At 44.1% G+C, this 16,272-nt stretch overlaps 1 protein-coding gene across 9 annotated transcripts in view; it reads left to right on the forward strand.

Annotated features, from left to right (window-relative positions):
* The window catches only part of cxadr (CXADR Ig-like cell adhesion molecule), a 104,570-nt gene that overhangs the window by 74,335 nt on the left and 13,963 nt on the right, over positions 1 to 16,272 (forward strand). For 8 of the 9 annotated variants that reach the window (XM_041211083.1, XM_041211082.1, XM_041211089.1 and 5 more), the window contains one exon: positions 1,812 to 2,267. In XM_041211083.1, the coding sequence (XP_041067017.1) occupies positions 1,812 to 2,082 (271 nt within the window). In that variant the 3' untranslated portion in view covers positions 2,083 to 2,267. Of the gene's footprint in view, positions 1 to 1,811; positions 2,268 to 16,272 lie in introns of those variants that run through there. The other variant, XM_041211081.1, reaches the window with a different exon arrangement.

Consider the following 16,272-nt stretch of genomic DNA (forward strand, 5'->3'; position numbering starts at 1 on the left):
TGGGTTAAGTTGGACTAATTTTTGTAAAGATAAAAACAAAAAAACTGCGGATGCTGGAAATCCAAAACAAAAACAGAATTACCTGGAAAAACTCAGCAGGTCTGGCAGCATCAAGTTCTGTCGAAGGGTCATGAGGACTCGAAACGTCAACTCTTCTCTTCTCTGCCGATGCTGCCAGACCTGCTAAGTTTTTCCAGGTAATTCTGTTTTTGTTTTGGATTTTTGTAAAGAGCTGACTGGGCTGAATTGCCTCCATCTCTGCTGTACGATTCTAAATTTGCTTGGATGGAGTGGGGAGGAACTTGTGTTTCATTATCTTCAGAGATTCAGAGAGAAGAGCTTTGGGTGACTATTTTAAAGTCGGCAGTTGCTTGCACTACATTGATGGTGTGATAGTGTAAAACCACTCCACTGCTCTTTTCCCCAAAGCCCTGCAATTTTTTTTCCTTTTTTAATTACATTTCAAATTTTGAAAGTTGCCATTGAATCTGCATCTACCAGCTTTTCAGACCATGCATTCCAGCTCGTCATATGCTCACGTGAGTCTCCTCATCTCCCCTCTGGTTGTTTAGCCAATTACTTGTAAGTTCTCTGGCTATCAACCCTACTGCCAGTGGAAAGAGCTTGTCCTTGTTTACTCTGTCAAAACCTCACAATTTTGAATGCGATTTGTTCAGCAAGTGCTGCCTACCCTGAACGCACTCACAGCTACACCAACAAATTTATGATCAGTCCAGACCTTAATGTGAGTAATTTACACTTGCTCGGAGCGACACACATTCGCACATCGGGACCCGTTCTCTGCAAACAAAAGGAATATGTTCAACCCTTGCGCCTTTTTTGAATTACCCGGGAGCTTGGGGAGCCTCTACTTCCCTGTTGTTTTCTCCGTGGCAATGCCTCAGCCAATCAGAGTCGACTTGCCAACCAACCTTCACCCTTTTCTCCTGCAGTATGAATTGTTGTTTGATTGTTTGAAATTTGGCATTCTTGCATTCGGCCTAATGAGTGCAGGATGAAAAACTTTGGTGACATGTCTCTCTTTTCAGCAATATTAAATCTGGATTCAATTTTCCCTGCTCTAAGAAGAACCTTTACAACTTCAAGTGTCTCCACCTAACAGAAGTCCCTTATTTCTTTTATCATTCTAGTAAATCTCCTTTTCACGCTCTCCAAGGCTTTGAAACCCTTCCTAAAGTGTGGTGCCCAGAATTGGGCACATTATTCCAGCTGAGACCTCTCCAGTGACCTATAAGGCTTTGGCAACAGTTCCTTGTTTCTATGGGTGCCGGTTTATATTGTAAAACTGCTTATATTCAATTCGGTATGAAGAGTGTCAGCAAGTAGCACTCTAGTCTTTGAGCCAGAAGGTTATGAACCCACTCCAGGACTTGAGCGCAAAAATCAATACTTCACTGCACTGTCTGATGGGGTGCAGTACTGTCAGAGGTGCTATCTTTCAGAGGAGATGACAAATGGTCTGTGCTCTAAGGTGAACATAAAACATCATGTGGCACTACTATTTCAGAGAAGGGCAGGACAGTTATCCCTGGTGCCCTAGCCAATATTTACCCTTCAGCCATCATTGCAAAAGGAAAATGCATTATCATATTGATGTTTTTCTGGGAGGTGCCAAGTTTGCAAGATAACATTTCACTTCAAAAGTAATGTCATTGTCTGTAAAGTGCTTTTTGAGATCTCCCAGTAGTAGTAAAAGGCACTTTATAAATGGAAGCCTTGTACTTTTTGTGTTCTAGATTCTGTCTGTTTACATTGCATTTTGAATGAATTCTTGCTCCCTGTCTTAACAGAGAGGATGTTCCTGCACCAAAAAGTCGGGTTTCGACAGCCCGAAGCTACACTGTGGATTCCCAGCGTTCTTCCCTGGGCTCTATGTCTCCCTCCAACATGGAACCCTACAAGAGCCATTATGGCCCACTGGCCACCGACGACGTGGAACGCCTGCCCAATCACAGCCCGAACATCAACCCTTCGTACAAGGTAGCTGCCCCTAGTCTGAATCGGATGGGGGCTGTTCCTGTCATGATTCCAGCACAGCACCGTGATGGTTCCATTGTGTAGTGCACAATTCAAAAACTGGTCCCCGTTTTCCTTTTTAATACACTAGGTGAACTGTGAGGAATATTTCTGTTTGAAAATTCACCAATATCAATCTTACGAGATTTGCCTTTCATACTGTATGCACGTTTTAGAAAGTGTTCTGGTTTTAATCTTACTTGAAGTTAATAATAATTTCCTGTATTTGGCGAGAGTTTTGTATGTGTGGTTTAGTTTTATATATCTTTTATTAAGAAAATTCTCATGCAAACATACCAGAAAATCCTTTGGTTGCCCCTGATACATAGTTTGTTGGTTTGAGTTGGGGCTGTAATAAGGAGGTTGCGTTGTGGGGTGGGGTAGGGTGGTGGTGGTGGGGGCTGGGGTGTGTGGGGATGGGGGGGTGGGGGGCTGGGGTGAGTGGGGATGGGGGGTAGGGGGCGGGGGGGTTGGCGGTGTTGGGTTGGGATGAGGGGAGATGGTGTGATGGAGAGAACGGAACAACCAGAGCTCTTGTTCCCGATCAGTATCTAATGAATGCCATTGGATGGTGCACTGACTTGGGTGTTGGGCTGCATCCAATTCGGTGGTGGCCAGGTAATTTGCAGGTGCTGTCAGGGCGGTTGTCCAGTTGGCAAGCCAGCATATGGATGGCAGGTACTATGGGATTCACATCCTAGCACTCAGAAGGGAACTTTTATTCAGCTGAACCAAAATGTTTCCATTAGATGTCCCTCATTTGTACCGTGAACTGCACTCTTAACATCAACCCTCCAGATGTTGACAATTAAATGGCCACCTTCGCACTTTCTTTGGCTACAAATTCATTTGGTTCTTATTTCTACTGATTTTCTTTTCGGTGGGTGTGTATGTGCTTTTCTTTGTTTAAGTTCTTCGAAGTCCAGGGTTGGGCCTGGGTGGGTCACTCCTATCTCCTGTTATTCTTTTTGGTATGCCTACTGAATGTCACTGAAGCATCGTTTGCCTTTTATTAAGTTGGAGAATAAAAGTAACTTTTGAGGTTCATTAAGATGAGATTTATCGTTGTAGTCAGGAGAATTTCGCACAACTTTTTTTTAAAAAAAAAGTTAGTCGATTTATGTTTTTGTTTCCTGTGTTGTTTTATTGAATATATTTGTGTAGTTAAAGGCGACTGAGAACTTGATGAGGGGAAGTGACCATGAAGATTGAGAACTTGATGTGTAGGGATGCTTAGTTTGCTCGGGGTCGACAGGCTCAGTGGCTGAGAGGCTCAGCCTAGTGAGATTCATTGGATAATCGCACCAAGGAACTGTCACAGACATGATAGGCCCAATGGCCTCTTTTTGTGCTATATTATTTAATGATTCCAGTAACAAGCCATAACAGATCAGAAGGGCACAATGCCAATTGCTTGGTGTTGAATTAGCTGTTAGGTTGTTGGAATTGGTGAACTTAGTAACCCTGGGCTAACGGGAGGATAGGTTGGAGGGGGAAAGCTAAAGCTGGTGCTCCCTGGTATGCCACCTGGTGACCCTCTTCCCCCAAAAAACAATTGTGTGCAGCATGCACACGGTTGAATAAGAAGGAGCAGTGGAAACATGGGTATGGCTAAAGGACAAGCAGCAGAGAGTAACGGTGAAGCATGGTGCTTCAGGGGAGTGTACAGCGGTATCACTTAGTGGATTCATGTTAGGACCGCTGTGCTTGCTGAGTGTAATTATAAAGAGCAGAATAAGGGATGATTTGCGATGCACCTCCAAGGTCTTGCTGTCTAGCCTCCCGTGCTCCTGTGCATGGCCATTTGGGGGAGGTACTGAGTGGGTGGCAGTTGGGATGGTTTCCAACCAGAGCTGCATGTTTATGGAAAGAGGAGAAAGCTGAGGTTGGGGAGTGGGAATAACTTCTCATTTCTATGCCATTGGTTGAAGAACAAATGATTAGGAACTGACAGTGCTATTGTAGCTGATGGTTGAAATTACTTCTAAATTGAAGAATTCAAGTCCTTTTATATTAATACTCCAACTTGAAGGTTTCCTATTTGGTAGTATTCTTTTTTAGGAGGTGCTTGGAGGAGCAGAGTGGTAGTGGACAGTTTTATCTTTCTTTCCTCAAGTAAATTCAAACAAGTGCATTCATTATCCCAAAGCCTTGCTACAAATCTGAAGGATTTCAAATTCATGATGTAAATATTTTGTAATAAGTTTAAGTTTTATTTGAATGTTGAACTGTTTTGTGGATGTTGTTCCCAGTCTTATTTGAAACTCATTGTTTAAAGTGGTGGTTTATTGTAATACGTCAGCGTATGAAGTATGGAGTAGGCTGTATGAAGGATTTAATGTTAGTGATTGTTGCGAGGTGGGGAGTAACTGAGCAAATGGCTTATGTTGCAAATACAAATATGGAATTTTAGAGTTTTTGTGACTTCTACTTTAAAAATACCTAGTGTGGAGCCCTGGCAGGTACTTTGAACTCCATTTGGGAATAGCTCTATTTCTGCTGTCAGACAGTGGAATGGACATTGGATCAATCCCCATGTTTTTTTTTATATGGCTAGTGTTTTGGTTTGGATGCATAGAAGCTTGTATTTTTCCCCCATTTCTGATTTTGTTACCCAGCGAATTAAATTATAAAGGCTTTTGTATGGTTTAAAGCTGGCCCATAAGTTCCTGGATTCGAACCCTGGTCTCTTGAGTTTGCTGATCTCGGCAAGTGTAATGGTTTGGGAATTGTCCCATGTTCATGGGCTAACAGAGGTGGCAGAGGAGTGTGGATGGGTGTCTCCCCCTAATCGTTGGCCTCTGTTGGAGAGCAATAATGTGTGTGGATACCTGGTGAAGGCAGGATCCAGCCTGCTTTAACCTCACAGCTATGAACAATGGACACCCAGCTGAGATACTGGAGGACAGTCAAATCTCACTGAGGGTTGGCACCTTCAGGAGAAAGGTGCGCAGAGGTGATTAATGTTTGCATGGTTCGGAGAGTAATACCATTTTAATTTCTGGTTGGGTGTGAGTGTGGGGAGGGGGAAAGGAAGGAGCTTTTTGACCCTTTGTGGTTAGAAGGTCCTAGCTTTCACCCTGAGATTGAATGCCTCCTGAATGTAAACCGAGCACTACATTTTTTTTTAAAAAGCAGACAGATGAAAACCAGACAGGAGGAATGTTGGTGGAAGTGAGAAAGGTGGTGTCTGTTGCTCATTTCGCCTGTACCTACTTTCGCAAAAACATCTGAAGAAGCTGTTCTTTGTTATCTCTTGTTCTGACAAATGTTTCTCGGGCCTACAGATTCATACCAATCTGGTTCATGATTCAAGCCAAACTTCTATTTTTGCAGTAGAACCTGTTGGAGGATCCAGTGGGGCAGCTTATTTTTTTTCCCATTTAACCCTTGCTTCAGATACCGAGGACCAAGCAGCTTAACGCGCCTCCACCAAGAGAGGGGGCCCACAGAAGGACAGAGGGGGTAGAGTGAAGGGTTAACCAGAGTGCTCCCAGGAATGAGAGACTTCAGTCATGTGGAGAGACTGGAGAAACTGACATTCTTCCCATTTAGAACAGAGAAGATTTGAGGAATGACCTTAAGAGAGGTATTCAAACTTGAGGTTTTGGTGGAACAAATAGAGAAAACCTGCTCTCCCATGCCGGCTGGTAGGCAAAATCAGTATGTGGTGTTAAGGATGTTGGGTTGGGAGGGGTGAATCAGCCAGAGTTCCTGCTCTTAATTGGCAGTTGATTAGCCCCATTGGAAAGGGGTCATAGATGTTGGTGAGGTAGGTTGGCGGGGGTGGGGTGGGATTGAGACTTGGCTGTGATGCCTTCTGTGGTGGAATAGTCAAGACTGCCAGTCATCACCCTTGCATATGAAGAATGACCATTTGACTGCTCAGTTCCCATGGAAAAAAATCGCAGGAAAAGAGTGTGAGCCTTGAGAAGTGGGGAGGGGGGTTTGGAGGGGTGGAGGGGGAGCATTGGTGGGGACTCGGGCAGTTGTGAGACAAGAGAGAGTTTTCTTAAACACTTACGAAGGAAAATCTGCTTTAAGCTCACGTGCAACCATGGCAGAGTCTGCTCTGTAGACTGCGAATTATTAACAAAAATCATATGCACTGATTCTCTTCCCAGTTTCTGTTGTACTTTGTACTGATTTGTCTTTCTAAGTTTTGGAGAGGTACACTTTTTGTAATTATGCACGTTATTTCTGTGGACAAATTAACATGAAGTTTAATAAAGACTTGAGACTATGGAAACATTGGCTGCTTGGTATTTTGTAAGGGGTTAAAGGTCAAAATAATCCACTCCAACAAGAAGCAGCCTGGATTTGGGAAGGTGTTTCTTTCTCTCTTTCAGGAAGTAGAAAAGTGATTTTGTACATGTGTGGGTTCCCTGAGGACTCAAAAATAATTACAGGAGGAGGCCATTCAGTCCCTCGAGCTTGTTCTGCCATTCAGTTAGACCGTGGCTGATCTGTATCTCAATTCCACCTCTTTGCCTTGGTACTCTTAACCTGCGAAAGGTTTGTTAAGGTTAATCTCTGTTTTGAAATTCTGACCCCCCCCCCCCCCCCCCTCCCCCAGGCACAATGTGTTTCTTTTTGGGGAGAGAGAATTCCAGATTTCCACTACTGTGTGAAGAAATGTTTCCTGACACCACCCTAACAATTTTAGAGATTAATATTCAAAGGGAAAGTGCGATAACTATCGCCTACTTGAACTGAAACCATCCAGCAATATAATTGGATCATAAACTGGCAACAAAGATTTGTTTCCCAAAATTATTTTATAGCTAGCAAGCAAACCAACTCTGTTAATTCTTTCTAATTCTTTTTGTTGCTAATGTTCTCAGATTTCATACAAAGCCCTCTGTTTTGTTTCTCCCCAAACACCCTACCTGGGATTGCTTCTCCTTTGTGTTTGCAACATTCCAGGCATCACCACAAGTAAGCCCTCTTCACATAAGACCCTTCACACTGGCTCATTTTAAGAAGCTCAAGACCATCTAGGGCAGCCCTCTTGATTGGCACCCCATCCACCACCTTAAACATTCTCCACTACTAATGCACAGTGGCAGCAGTGTGTACCATCCATAGAATGCACTACTGCAACTCACCCAAGGCTTCTCCGACACAGCTTCCAAGCCTACAACCTCTACCACTTAGAATGGGCAGCAGATGCATGGAAACACCACCACCTGCAAGTTCCTCTCCAAGTCACACGCCGTCCCGACCTGGAACTATATTGCCATTCCTTCTTCATTGCTGGGTCAAAGGTCCAGAAAAAGGTTCCCCACCACCTTATGGGAAAATGGTAAGGGCAATCATAGTAGCCTTACCACTGACACCCACATCCCATGAATGAAGTTATATATAAAAAAAACTGTGATCTGATCTGTGACTATTTGGGGAAAGGTCATATTGTAGAAGTCTTGATGTGCATCTTCGGTCACATGTCTGGTTTCTGATGATCTGGAGACTGGAAGATTTGGCCCCATATGTAATATGGCTACAGAAGAGAGCAAATACTGGAAGATTTGCAACAAGTGGTTCACCTCCTGACTCCTCAAAACCTCTTCATCTACAAGGTTCCAGCATGATCATTGTTTGCATACTCACGTGAATGGGTGAGTCAGTATCCTCTCTCCACTCTTGCTGGGCAATTCCCCTGCCGCCCAGGACCTTCTGGGACTGTTTCTGTGACTGAGTTAGAACCGGAGACTTCAGATAGTTCCGCAGTAGTTACCCAGGAAATGTTAGACCGACTAAAACCTGGTCTAATGCCTGAGTAGCTCCACAACCGACCCCTCCTTCCCCAATCACTTCCCAACACCGCAGCTAGACACCTGATTATCCCCTGACCATCACCCCCCCTCACCTGACCACTCGACTACTTCCTAACACAACTATCCAACCTAACCAACCACCCACCACCACCACCGCCCCCGCCCCCGACCTGACCCCACAACCCTCCCAACCTGACCTGACTGCCCCTCCTCAGTACACGACTACCACACCCCTTCTGGATCCAACTACTTGTCCTGACTACTACATTCCCCCACCCTGCCTAGTCCAACAACCTATTCAGCCACCTCACCCATCCAATCACTAACGTTTAAAGACTGAACCTTTAAACTTATTTAAACTTGCCACATGGCAGCTAGTGCCATTAAAGAAAGAAGGGCCATGTCCTGTCTTCCCAGACTCCGCTTTGAGAGAGTTCCCCGAGGGACACTGCACTATGCGGTTCTGTGAAAGCTGGGATTGGAGGATTGCAGAGGAAATGCGGAGCAGCATTGGTCCTGGGGAATTTGAGCACAGCGACAATCCGCTGGTCATTACCGCAGCTCGGAAGATTCGGGCCATGATTACATCGGTGACAGCACAGAAACCAAATATTCTACCTAACTGGTCCTTGCTGGTGTTTGTGCAGCACGCAAGCCTCCCTCACGCTTCTTCGTAATCACCTTATCAACATATCCTTCTATTCCTTCCTCGTGTGTTTATCTAGTGCTCCCTTAAATGCACCTGTTGTTCACCTCAACCACTCTTATGGTAGGGAATTCCACATTCTTGCCAAACAGCCCATGCTTGCAAAACCCTAAACAAAATGTCTACTATTTGGTCTGATTCTGTGATTGGGCAGCACTTGCTGAACAATTCTGAGTGCACTAATAGTTTAAGATAATCAGTCAAGCTCGTAACATGGCTCATTTACACTTGCTAAACGAGATGTACATCCATACTCGGGAATCTGTTCTCTGCCACCAAAAGGTATATGTTCAAGCCTTGCACCTTTTTAGTAGAATTACCAGGGAGCTTGGAGAGTCTATAGTTCCTTGTAGCTTTCTCCATGGCAACACCTCAGCCAATTGGAGTCGACTTGCCAACCAATCAGCACCCCTTTCTCCCATAGTATAAATTGTGGTTGTTTGAAATTTGGCATTCTTGCATTTGTCCTGATGAATACAAGGCGAAAAGCTTCGGCAACATATCTCTCTCTTCAGCAATATTCAAGTTCTATAGTAACAAGCAACTGATAATATTGACAGTGGTGAGTTTGCCAGTAGTGGTGTAGTTGTACATTAGGGAGCACTTGTTCATGTTGGAGGTGGTCATTGTCAGGCACTTGTGCAGTGTAAATATTAACTGGATGATATCCATGGAAAGCATTTTTGGAGGAGTTGGGAATATTGAGTTTAGTTGCTCTATTACGCTCCTGAGCAGGGAACATCATTGATGGGAGAGTTTATGATGATTGTGCTGAGGACACAGTCCTTGTGAGATTCTCTCGAGTAGTTGCACGCAGCTCAGGACAACCACCACCATTTTCAGCAGCAGATGGAATTGAGATGCGGATCAGCCATGATCTAATTGAATGGCAGAACTGGCATGTGGGGCTGAATGGCCTGATCTATGTACTTGTGAACAAGATTGTCATGAAGATACTAATGTATATAATGTTATTAGAAATTATTTTAAATTGGACTTGTCTGTATGTGTGTGTGTGTGTGTGTGTGTGTGTGTCTTAATTGGATTAAAGCCAGCTAGCCTGGGTGCTTTGTGTACTAGTTTCGAGATATTAAACAGTAAGGTGGGGTATAGTTGCATTTCGTTGAATAAACCATTCAAAGAATGGGGGTGAAATTGTGCACCTAGCTAGGAGACGCCAAGCAATATGTTTATATGACTAATAAAACTGATACTATGAAAGGGGTTTTATTGTTAAGAGGTGGACTTCAAAGGGCCTGCTGATACAATGAGCATTCACATTCAAAGTGAAAGCTAGGTATATACAGAAAAGAGTTCTGTCTGTGTGTGTCAGAGGCATGCCACCTGTAAGTCCACAACTGTGCGAAGGAACCAAATTGAAAGGAACCTCAGTTTTGAATTTGTAAGATAAAATGTGCTTTGCCTGGTGCCTGTTTAAGTCTACGGGTTATTGTTGCCTTGGTGAAGGTTTACCTAGGTGTGATTAATTTGGGGATTTGTTTAAAAGTTATTATGGCAATAATTTGTAGATATGTGTATGTGTTTAGTTCCTTGTTAAATTAATAAATGTTTAATTTAATTTATATAAAAACCTCCAGAAACTTGGTGGTTTCATTGCTGAATTCAGAGCTACAGCTCAAACATACCAATTGAAACTATAGGTTATGACAGTTGTTTAAAGTTTCTCTCTGGGATTTTAAATAACTCGGCCTTTACCAACTGTGTGTTTATAATAGTTAACTGGACTTTTCTGATTGCTGTCTTGTGTACTTTGACTCCTAGCTACAGGCTGAGATGTGCTCAATTTGAATGCTACTTTCATGTAGCACAATGGTGACTACGTTTCAAAAAGAAAATACTCTTGTTAACCATAAAGCACTTTGTGACGTCTTGAGATTGTGAAAGGCACTGTAGGAACGCAAGTTTCTTTTTGCAGTGAGATTAATTAACAAGTTTAGTTCCACACTGAGTATTTGCCAACTGAATGGGAGGAGTGTTTTAGAAGCAATAACTCAATTCCTGTTCCTATAAAAGAATGAGTAGAAAGGTCAGCTTCCAGGGATCGTGATATTCTAAGATTAACATTGACACTTTTCTCCATTAGATTCATTTGAGCTCCCTTATCCTGCTCCTGTATTTTGCCACACCCAGTGAGGATAAGGTTCAGGTTTACAGGTAGAGGCGAACTTTATATTGTTTGGTTTTAGTTGCCACGTGATCATTCAGCAAGGCCACAAAGCTGAAAAATCTGCTCAGGAAAGAATAGTGCAGATTGTACAACAATCTGCCTTTTTCTGTGTGCGTGTGTAGTTTTTTATTTTTATTGATGTCTGCTTTTTGTTTTCATATTAATTTTTAAACCTTAGTCAAAGCTCACAAACTGCCTTGGAGGTATTTGAACTCTTGCCCTCTGCAATATTAGTCCAGGCCTGTGGATTACTGGTCTAGTCATGTAATCAGTACATTACCCACAACAATTGCCTTCCGGTACCTTGCTCAAGGCGTCAGTCTCCAGGCGTGAGTCCACACAGCGAGTGTGGATAGGGTGTTTTGATTGTGTGCATCAGTGTTGAACCTGTCATTGTTTAACTTTGCAGAAATCACTGGGATAGCTCAAATCCCGAGAGCAATCACCACATTTGGCAACCCCAGTTAGAAATAAAGCTTTGTGTTAATACAGCATGCTTCACGATCTCAGGATAGTACTTTACAGCCACGCTTTTTTAAAATGTAGTCTGTGCTGTAATATAAGGAACATGGCAGCCCATTCGCAATCTTCCATAAATACCTAATGGGGCAGAACAGGCTATCCAAATAGTTCCGCTTGCCTGCTCTTTGCTCATAACGCTGGATATTTTTTTTTCTTTTCATCCCATTCCCCTTTGAAAGTTACTGTTGAATCTGCTTCCACCAGCCTTTCAGGTCGTGTGTTCCAGATCATAACAGTTTGATGTGTTAAAATATAATCATCTTATCTCCCCGCGGAATCATTCCATGCTTCTGAATTGGACATCTTCAGCAACAGAAACTATACAACCAAACCAAAAGCCAGCTCTCCCGTGGATATGGGGGGTTTTCCAACAGCTTTTTAAGCCTATGATACTCGGTAGATGGATCATACCTGACCCACATCCGTCATCATTGGCTGCCCTTCAGCAAACGAGTGCAGATGAGGAAACTGAGTGCAAGCCTGAGTTTGGTGAGTGGGGGAGTTCGGTGAAAGGGGGGGGGAGGAGGTGTTCATTTCCTTCTGCTTTCCTATCTTTCTCACCCTGTAGGAATTGGTTCTTACTCCACTACAGGAAAAGGAGCTCCTGTTTGGTGAGTATCTGGTAAGTGGTTAAGGTCTATTCTATTCCTAACATTTGAAATAGTACACAATTTGGTGGTAAAGTTAATAAAATATATAAGAAAGCAACATAAATAAGTGATTAATATAATAAATAATTGTTTTAAACACATTAAGGATGGCAGTACAGGTGATGTGTCAAGGCTGCAGCAAAAGGGAGCTCCTGGGTAGCATTGCGATCTAGGGCAAACACGCCTGCAGTCAGTGTTTGTAGCTCTAGGATCTTCGGCTTAGGCTCATTGAGCTGCAGACTCTGTGACACATCAGGGACCTGGAAGCTTTGTGTCAGGAGGCAGTCACACCTTAGGTTATGGTCTTTTGATTTGGTCAGATGTCAGGGACAGGAGAGTGTGACAGTGAGTGACGCAGTTATGTGGACTCAGAGGGCAGGGGTGTCAGCCTCTGCAATTGTCCAATGCATTTGAGGTTCTCTCCACTTGTTTGCATAAGAGTGGGTGCTGCAGGGAGGATGAGCAAACTGACCATGGCACCGTGGTACAGAAGCCATTCAGGTGTGGGGGAGCAAACAGGAATGCAGTCGTAGGAGGGACAGTATAGTGAGGGGGATTGACACTTCTCCGCAGCAAATACCAAGAGTCCCGACGGCTGTGTTGCCTGCCTTGTGCCAGGGTTCGGGACATCTGCTCTGAGCAGGAGAGGGACTTGCAGTGGGAGGGGTTGGATGCAGTTGTCATGGTCCTTGTCGGTACCAATGACATAGGTGGAATTAGGAAAGAGGTTCTGCATAGCGAGCATGATGAGCTAGGCTCTAAATGAAAAAACAGAACCTTAAAGTTTATAATCTCGGGATTATTACTGGAGCTCTGTGTAAATTGGCACAGGCTACATAAAATTAGAAGTTGGTTCGAGTCGAACAAACTTGCTGAAAGGGTGGTGGAGGCAGGTTCGATCGAGGTATTCAAAAGGGACTTGGATTGTTACCTGAAAAATGAGAATGTGCAAGGTTACGGGGATAAGGCAGGGGAGTGGGACTAAGTGGAATGCTCTTTGAGAGCCAGTGCAGATTCGATGGGCCGAAAGGCCTCCTTCTGCAGTGTAAAGATACTGAGAGATGAATATGTGGCTCAAAGACTGGTGCGGGAGAAGTGGGGTCCGGTTTGTGGGTACTTGGAGAAACGGGGCCTCTACCATTGGGACGGTCTACACCTGAACCATGCTGGGTCCAGTGTTCTTGTGAACCACATAACTCGGGAAGTAGAGAGGGCTTTAAACTAAGTAGTGGGGGCAAGGGATCAAATGTGGAAAGATGTGGTATATCAAAGAGTAGAGACAAGGTAAGAGAGGAAAATAGTCATATGGGAAACGAGGGTCAGGGAATGGCAGGAAGGGACAGAGAAAAAAACTAAGAATGCACCAACAATCAAGACTAGATGTTCCAAATTAACAAAAAGACAAAACTAAAGGCTTTGTATCTGAATATGTGTAGCATTCATAACAAAGTAAACAAATTGATAGCTCACATTAGAGTAAATAAATATGATCTGATAGCCATTACAGAGACGTGGCCTCAAGATGACAAGAATTGGGTTCTGAATATTGAAGGGTATATGACATTCCAGAAGAATAGGAAGCTAGGTAATGGTGGAGGGGTAGCACTCTTAATCAAAGATGGCATTTATGCAATAGTTGACGATGACCCTGGTTCAGGAGATCAAGATGTAGAATTGGTTTGGGTGAAGGTGAGGAAAAGTAGGGGAAAAAAGTCACTAGTGGCAGTGGTCTACAGGCCCCCTAACAGTAACCACAATGTAGGACAAGGTATACAAGAAGAAATATTGGGTGCCTGTGTTAAAGGGGTGGCAATTATAAACTGGAAAAATCAGATTGGCAGTGGTAGTCTTGATGAGAAGTTCATAGAATGCTTTCAAGATAGTTTCTTAAGCAGCATTTTCTGGAACCAGCCAGAGAGCAGGTTATATTAGACTTGGTGTTGTGTAATGTAACAGGATTAATTTATGACCTCAGAGTAATGGCACCCCTAAGTAGCAGCAACCACAATAAGGTGGAATTTTACATCCAGTTTGAAAGCGGGAAGAATGGGGCTAAGTCTAGTATTTTAAACTTAAATAAGGGCAACTATGTGGGCATGAAAGTTACCTGGCGTTCTAGGCTGGGGGATAGATCAATAGAGAAGCAGTGGCAGATATTTCAGGGGTTATTTCAGAATACTCAGAACAAGTATTTTCCTAGTATAAAGAAAGTTCTTTAGGACCCACCATCCATGGTTAGGGAAAGCATCAAACTTATGGAAAAGCATGTAGCTGTGCAGAGATGAGTGGCAGTTCAGATGATAGGTCAGAATATAAAGAATGGCAGAGAATGACTAAAAGGTTAATCAGGAGAAAGAAGTTAGAGTATTAGAGTATAATATTAGGTGGTGATATTATCTAAAGGATGTGCTAATGGGGACATTAAGGGAAGCAAGCAGGACAAGCTAGTGGCAACTAGAGCCATCTGCCACTAGCTTGCTTCCCTTAATGTCCCCATTAGCACATCCTTTAGATAATATCAGCACCGTCAATACCCCTTTGTCCTTTTGTCTATGACATCTTTGGCAGTCTCTTCATGGCCTCCACCTATCACTGGCCCCCTATTGAGCTCTCCTGTCCCACCCTCTTCTACCAGCTTATATTTCATCTCATTTCTATATGTCTTAGTTCTGACGAAGGGTCTTACAGACTCGAAACGTCAACTGTATCCTTCTCCGCAGATGCTGTCAGACCTGCTGAGTTTTTCCAGGTATTTTTGTTTTTGTTCTAGATTTCCAGCATCCACAGTATTTTGCTTTTATCTTAGTGTTTAATTTGACTGCCACCTCTCTTCAAGGAATGTCTACCTTGAAGTATTGCTCTTCTCTCTGACAGGATTTCTGCCTGTCTCTTTTGCCCTGTTCACCTTCATTGCTTTCCATTTCTCTCCTGGTGTTTGACAAGGTGTTTACTAAAACTCGCTTTCACAGCCATATTTCATTCCTCAGTGACTGTCTCTGTCTCCGTCTTTGACTTACTCCACGTGGGTTCCAATTGAAGTTCCACCCCTCATGTTTTGAACCCACCCAAGATTACAGGTATCTCCGGGACATACAACGCTCCTCGGACTGCTGTTCTCGTTGCATCCTGAGACCCACCCTCAGTGCCGTGAGCGCCATTTGAACACACTTGACCTCTCCCTCCAGCAGCATCAATGCACCCTATTTCTAAGCTGCCCATGCCCCCAGTTTCATTTTATTCTTCATCTCATCCGACGCCTCAATAAGAAACTTTGTCTCTTTCTTTCAGGTGCTAAGGAACGCAAGCTCCAATAGCTCATCGACACCAACGCCTATCCAGGACCCTCCACCCCTGCCTGTCCCTCTGTCCCCATCCCGTGTTCCAATTCCAACCCCGGCTGTGTATTCACCATATCCTCTGACCATCCCCCCTCTGATGCTGAACGTTCAGTGCTCAACAAAAACTCAGTTTCATACCCTTGCGCCCTCATCTCAATGAATTTCGGGCTCGGCACGATGCTGAACTCTTCTTCCACCGCCTTCGTCTCCGTGCTCACTTCTTTGGGCAGGAGTCCTCTCCCTGTTCAACGGATCCTTTTACCCACCTCCAATATTCTCCCTCCACCTGGACCCCTCCCTCTGGATTCTTACCTTCTCTTGATCTTTTCATTGAGAACCGTCAGTGTGACATCAGTCGTCTCAATTTCTCTGCTCCTCTCAACCACTCTAATCTGTCTCTCTCTGAACTTGCTGCGCTGCGTTCTCTGAGGTCCAACCCTGACATTGTCATCAAACCCGCTGACAAGCGTGGTACTGTTGTTGTCTGGCGCTCTGACCTCTACCTCGCAGAGGCTGAGTGTCAACTCTCAGACACTTCCTACTACCTCCCCCTGGACCATGATCCCACCACTGAACAAGAAGCCATTGTTTCCAGGACTGTCACTGACCTCATCTCCTCTGGAGATCTTCCCTCCACAGCTTTCAAACTCATTGTCTCCCACCCTCGCTTCTACCTCCTACCCAAAATCCACAAACAGGACTGTCCCGGCAGACTGATCATGTTAACCTGTTCCTGCCCCATGGAACTCAATTCTTGCTATCTTGACTCCATTCTCTCTCCTCTTGTCCAGTCTCTTCCCACCTACATCTGCGATTCCTCTCACGCCTTACATCATATCAACAATTTCCAACCGCTGCCTCTTCACCGTGGATGTCCAATCCCTCTACACCTCCATCCCCCACCAGGATGGTCTGAGGGCTCTCTGCTTCTTCCTCGAAAAGAGGCCCAAACAATCCCCACACACCACTACTGTCCTCTGTCTGACTGAACTTGTTCTCTCACTGAACAATTTCTCCTTAAACTCCTCTCACTTCCTCCAAATAAAAGGTGTGG

The sequence above is a fragment of the Carcharodon carcharias genome, chromosome 18 (assembly GCF_017639515.1).
Source record: "Carcharodon carcharias isolate sCarCar2 chromosome 18, sCarCar2.pri, whole genome shotgun sequence".
In the NCBI taxonomy this organism is placed as follows: Eukaryota; Metazoa; Chordata; class Chondrichthyes; order Lamniformes; family Lamnidae; genus Carcharodon; species Carcharodon carcharias.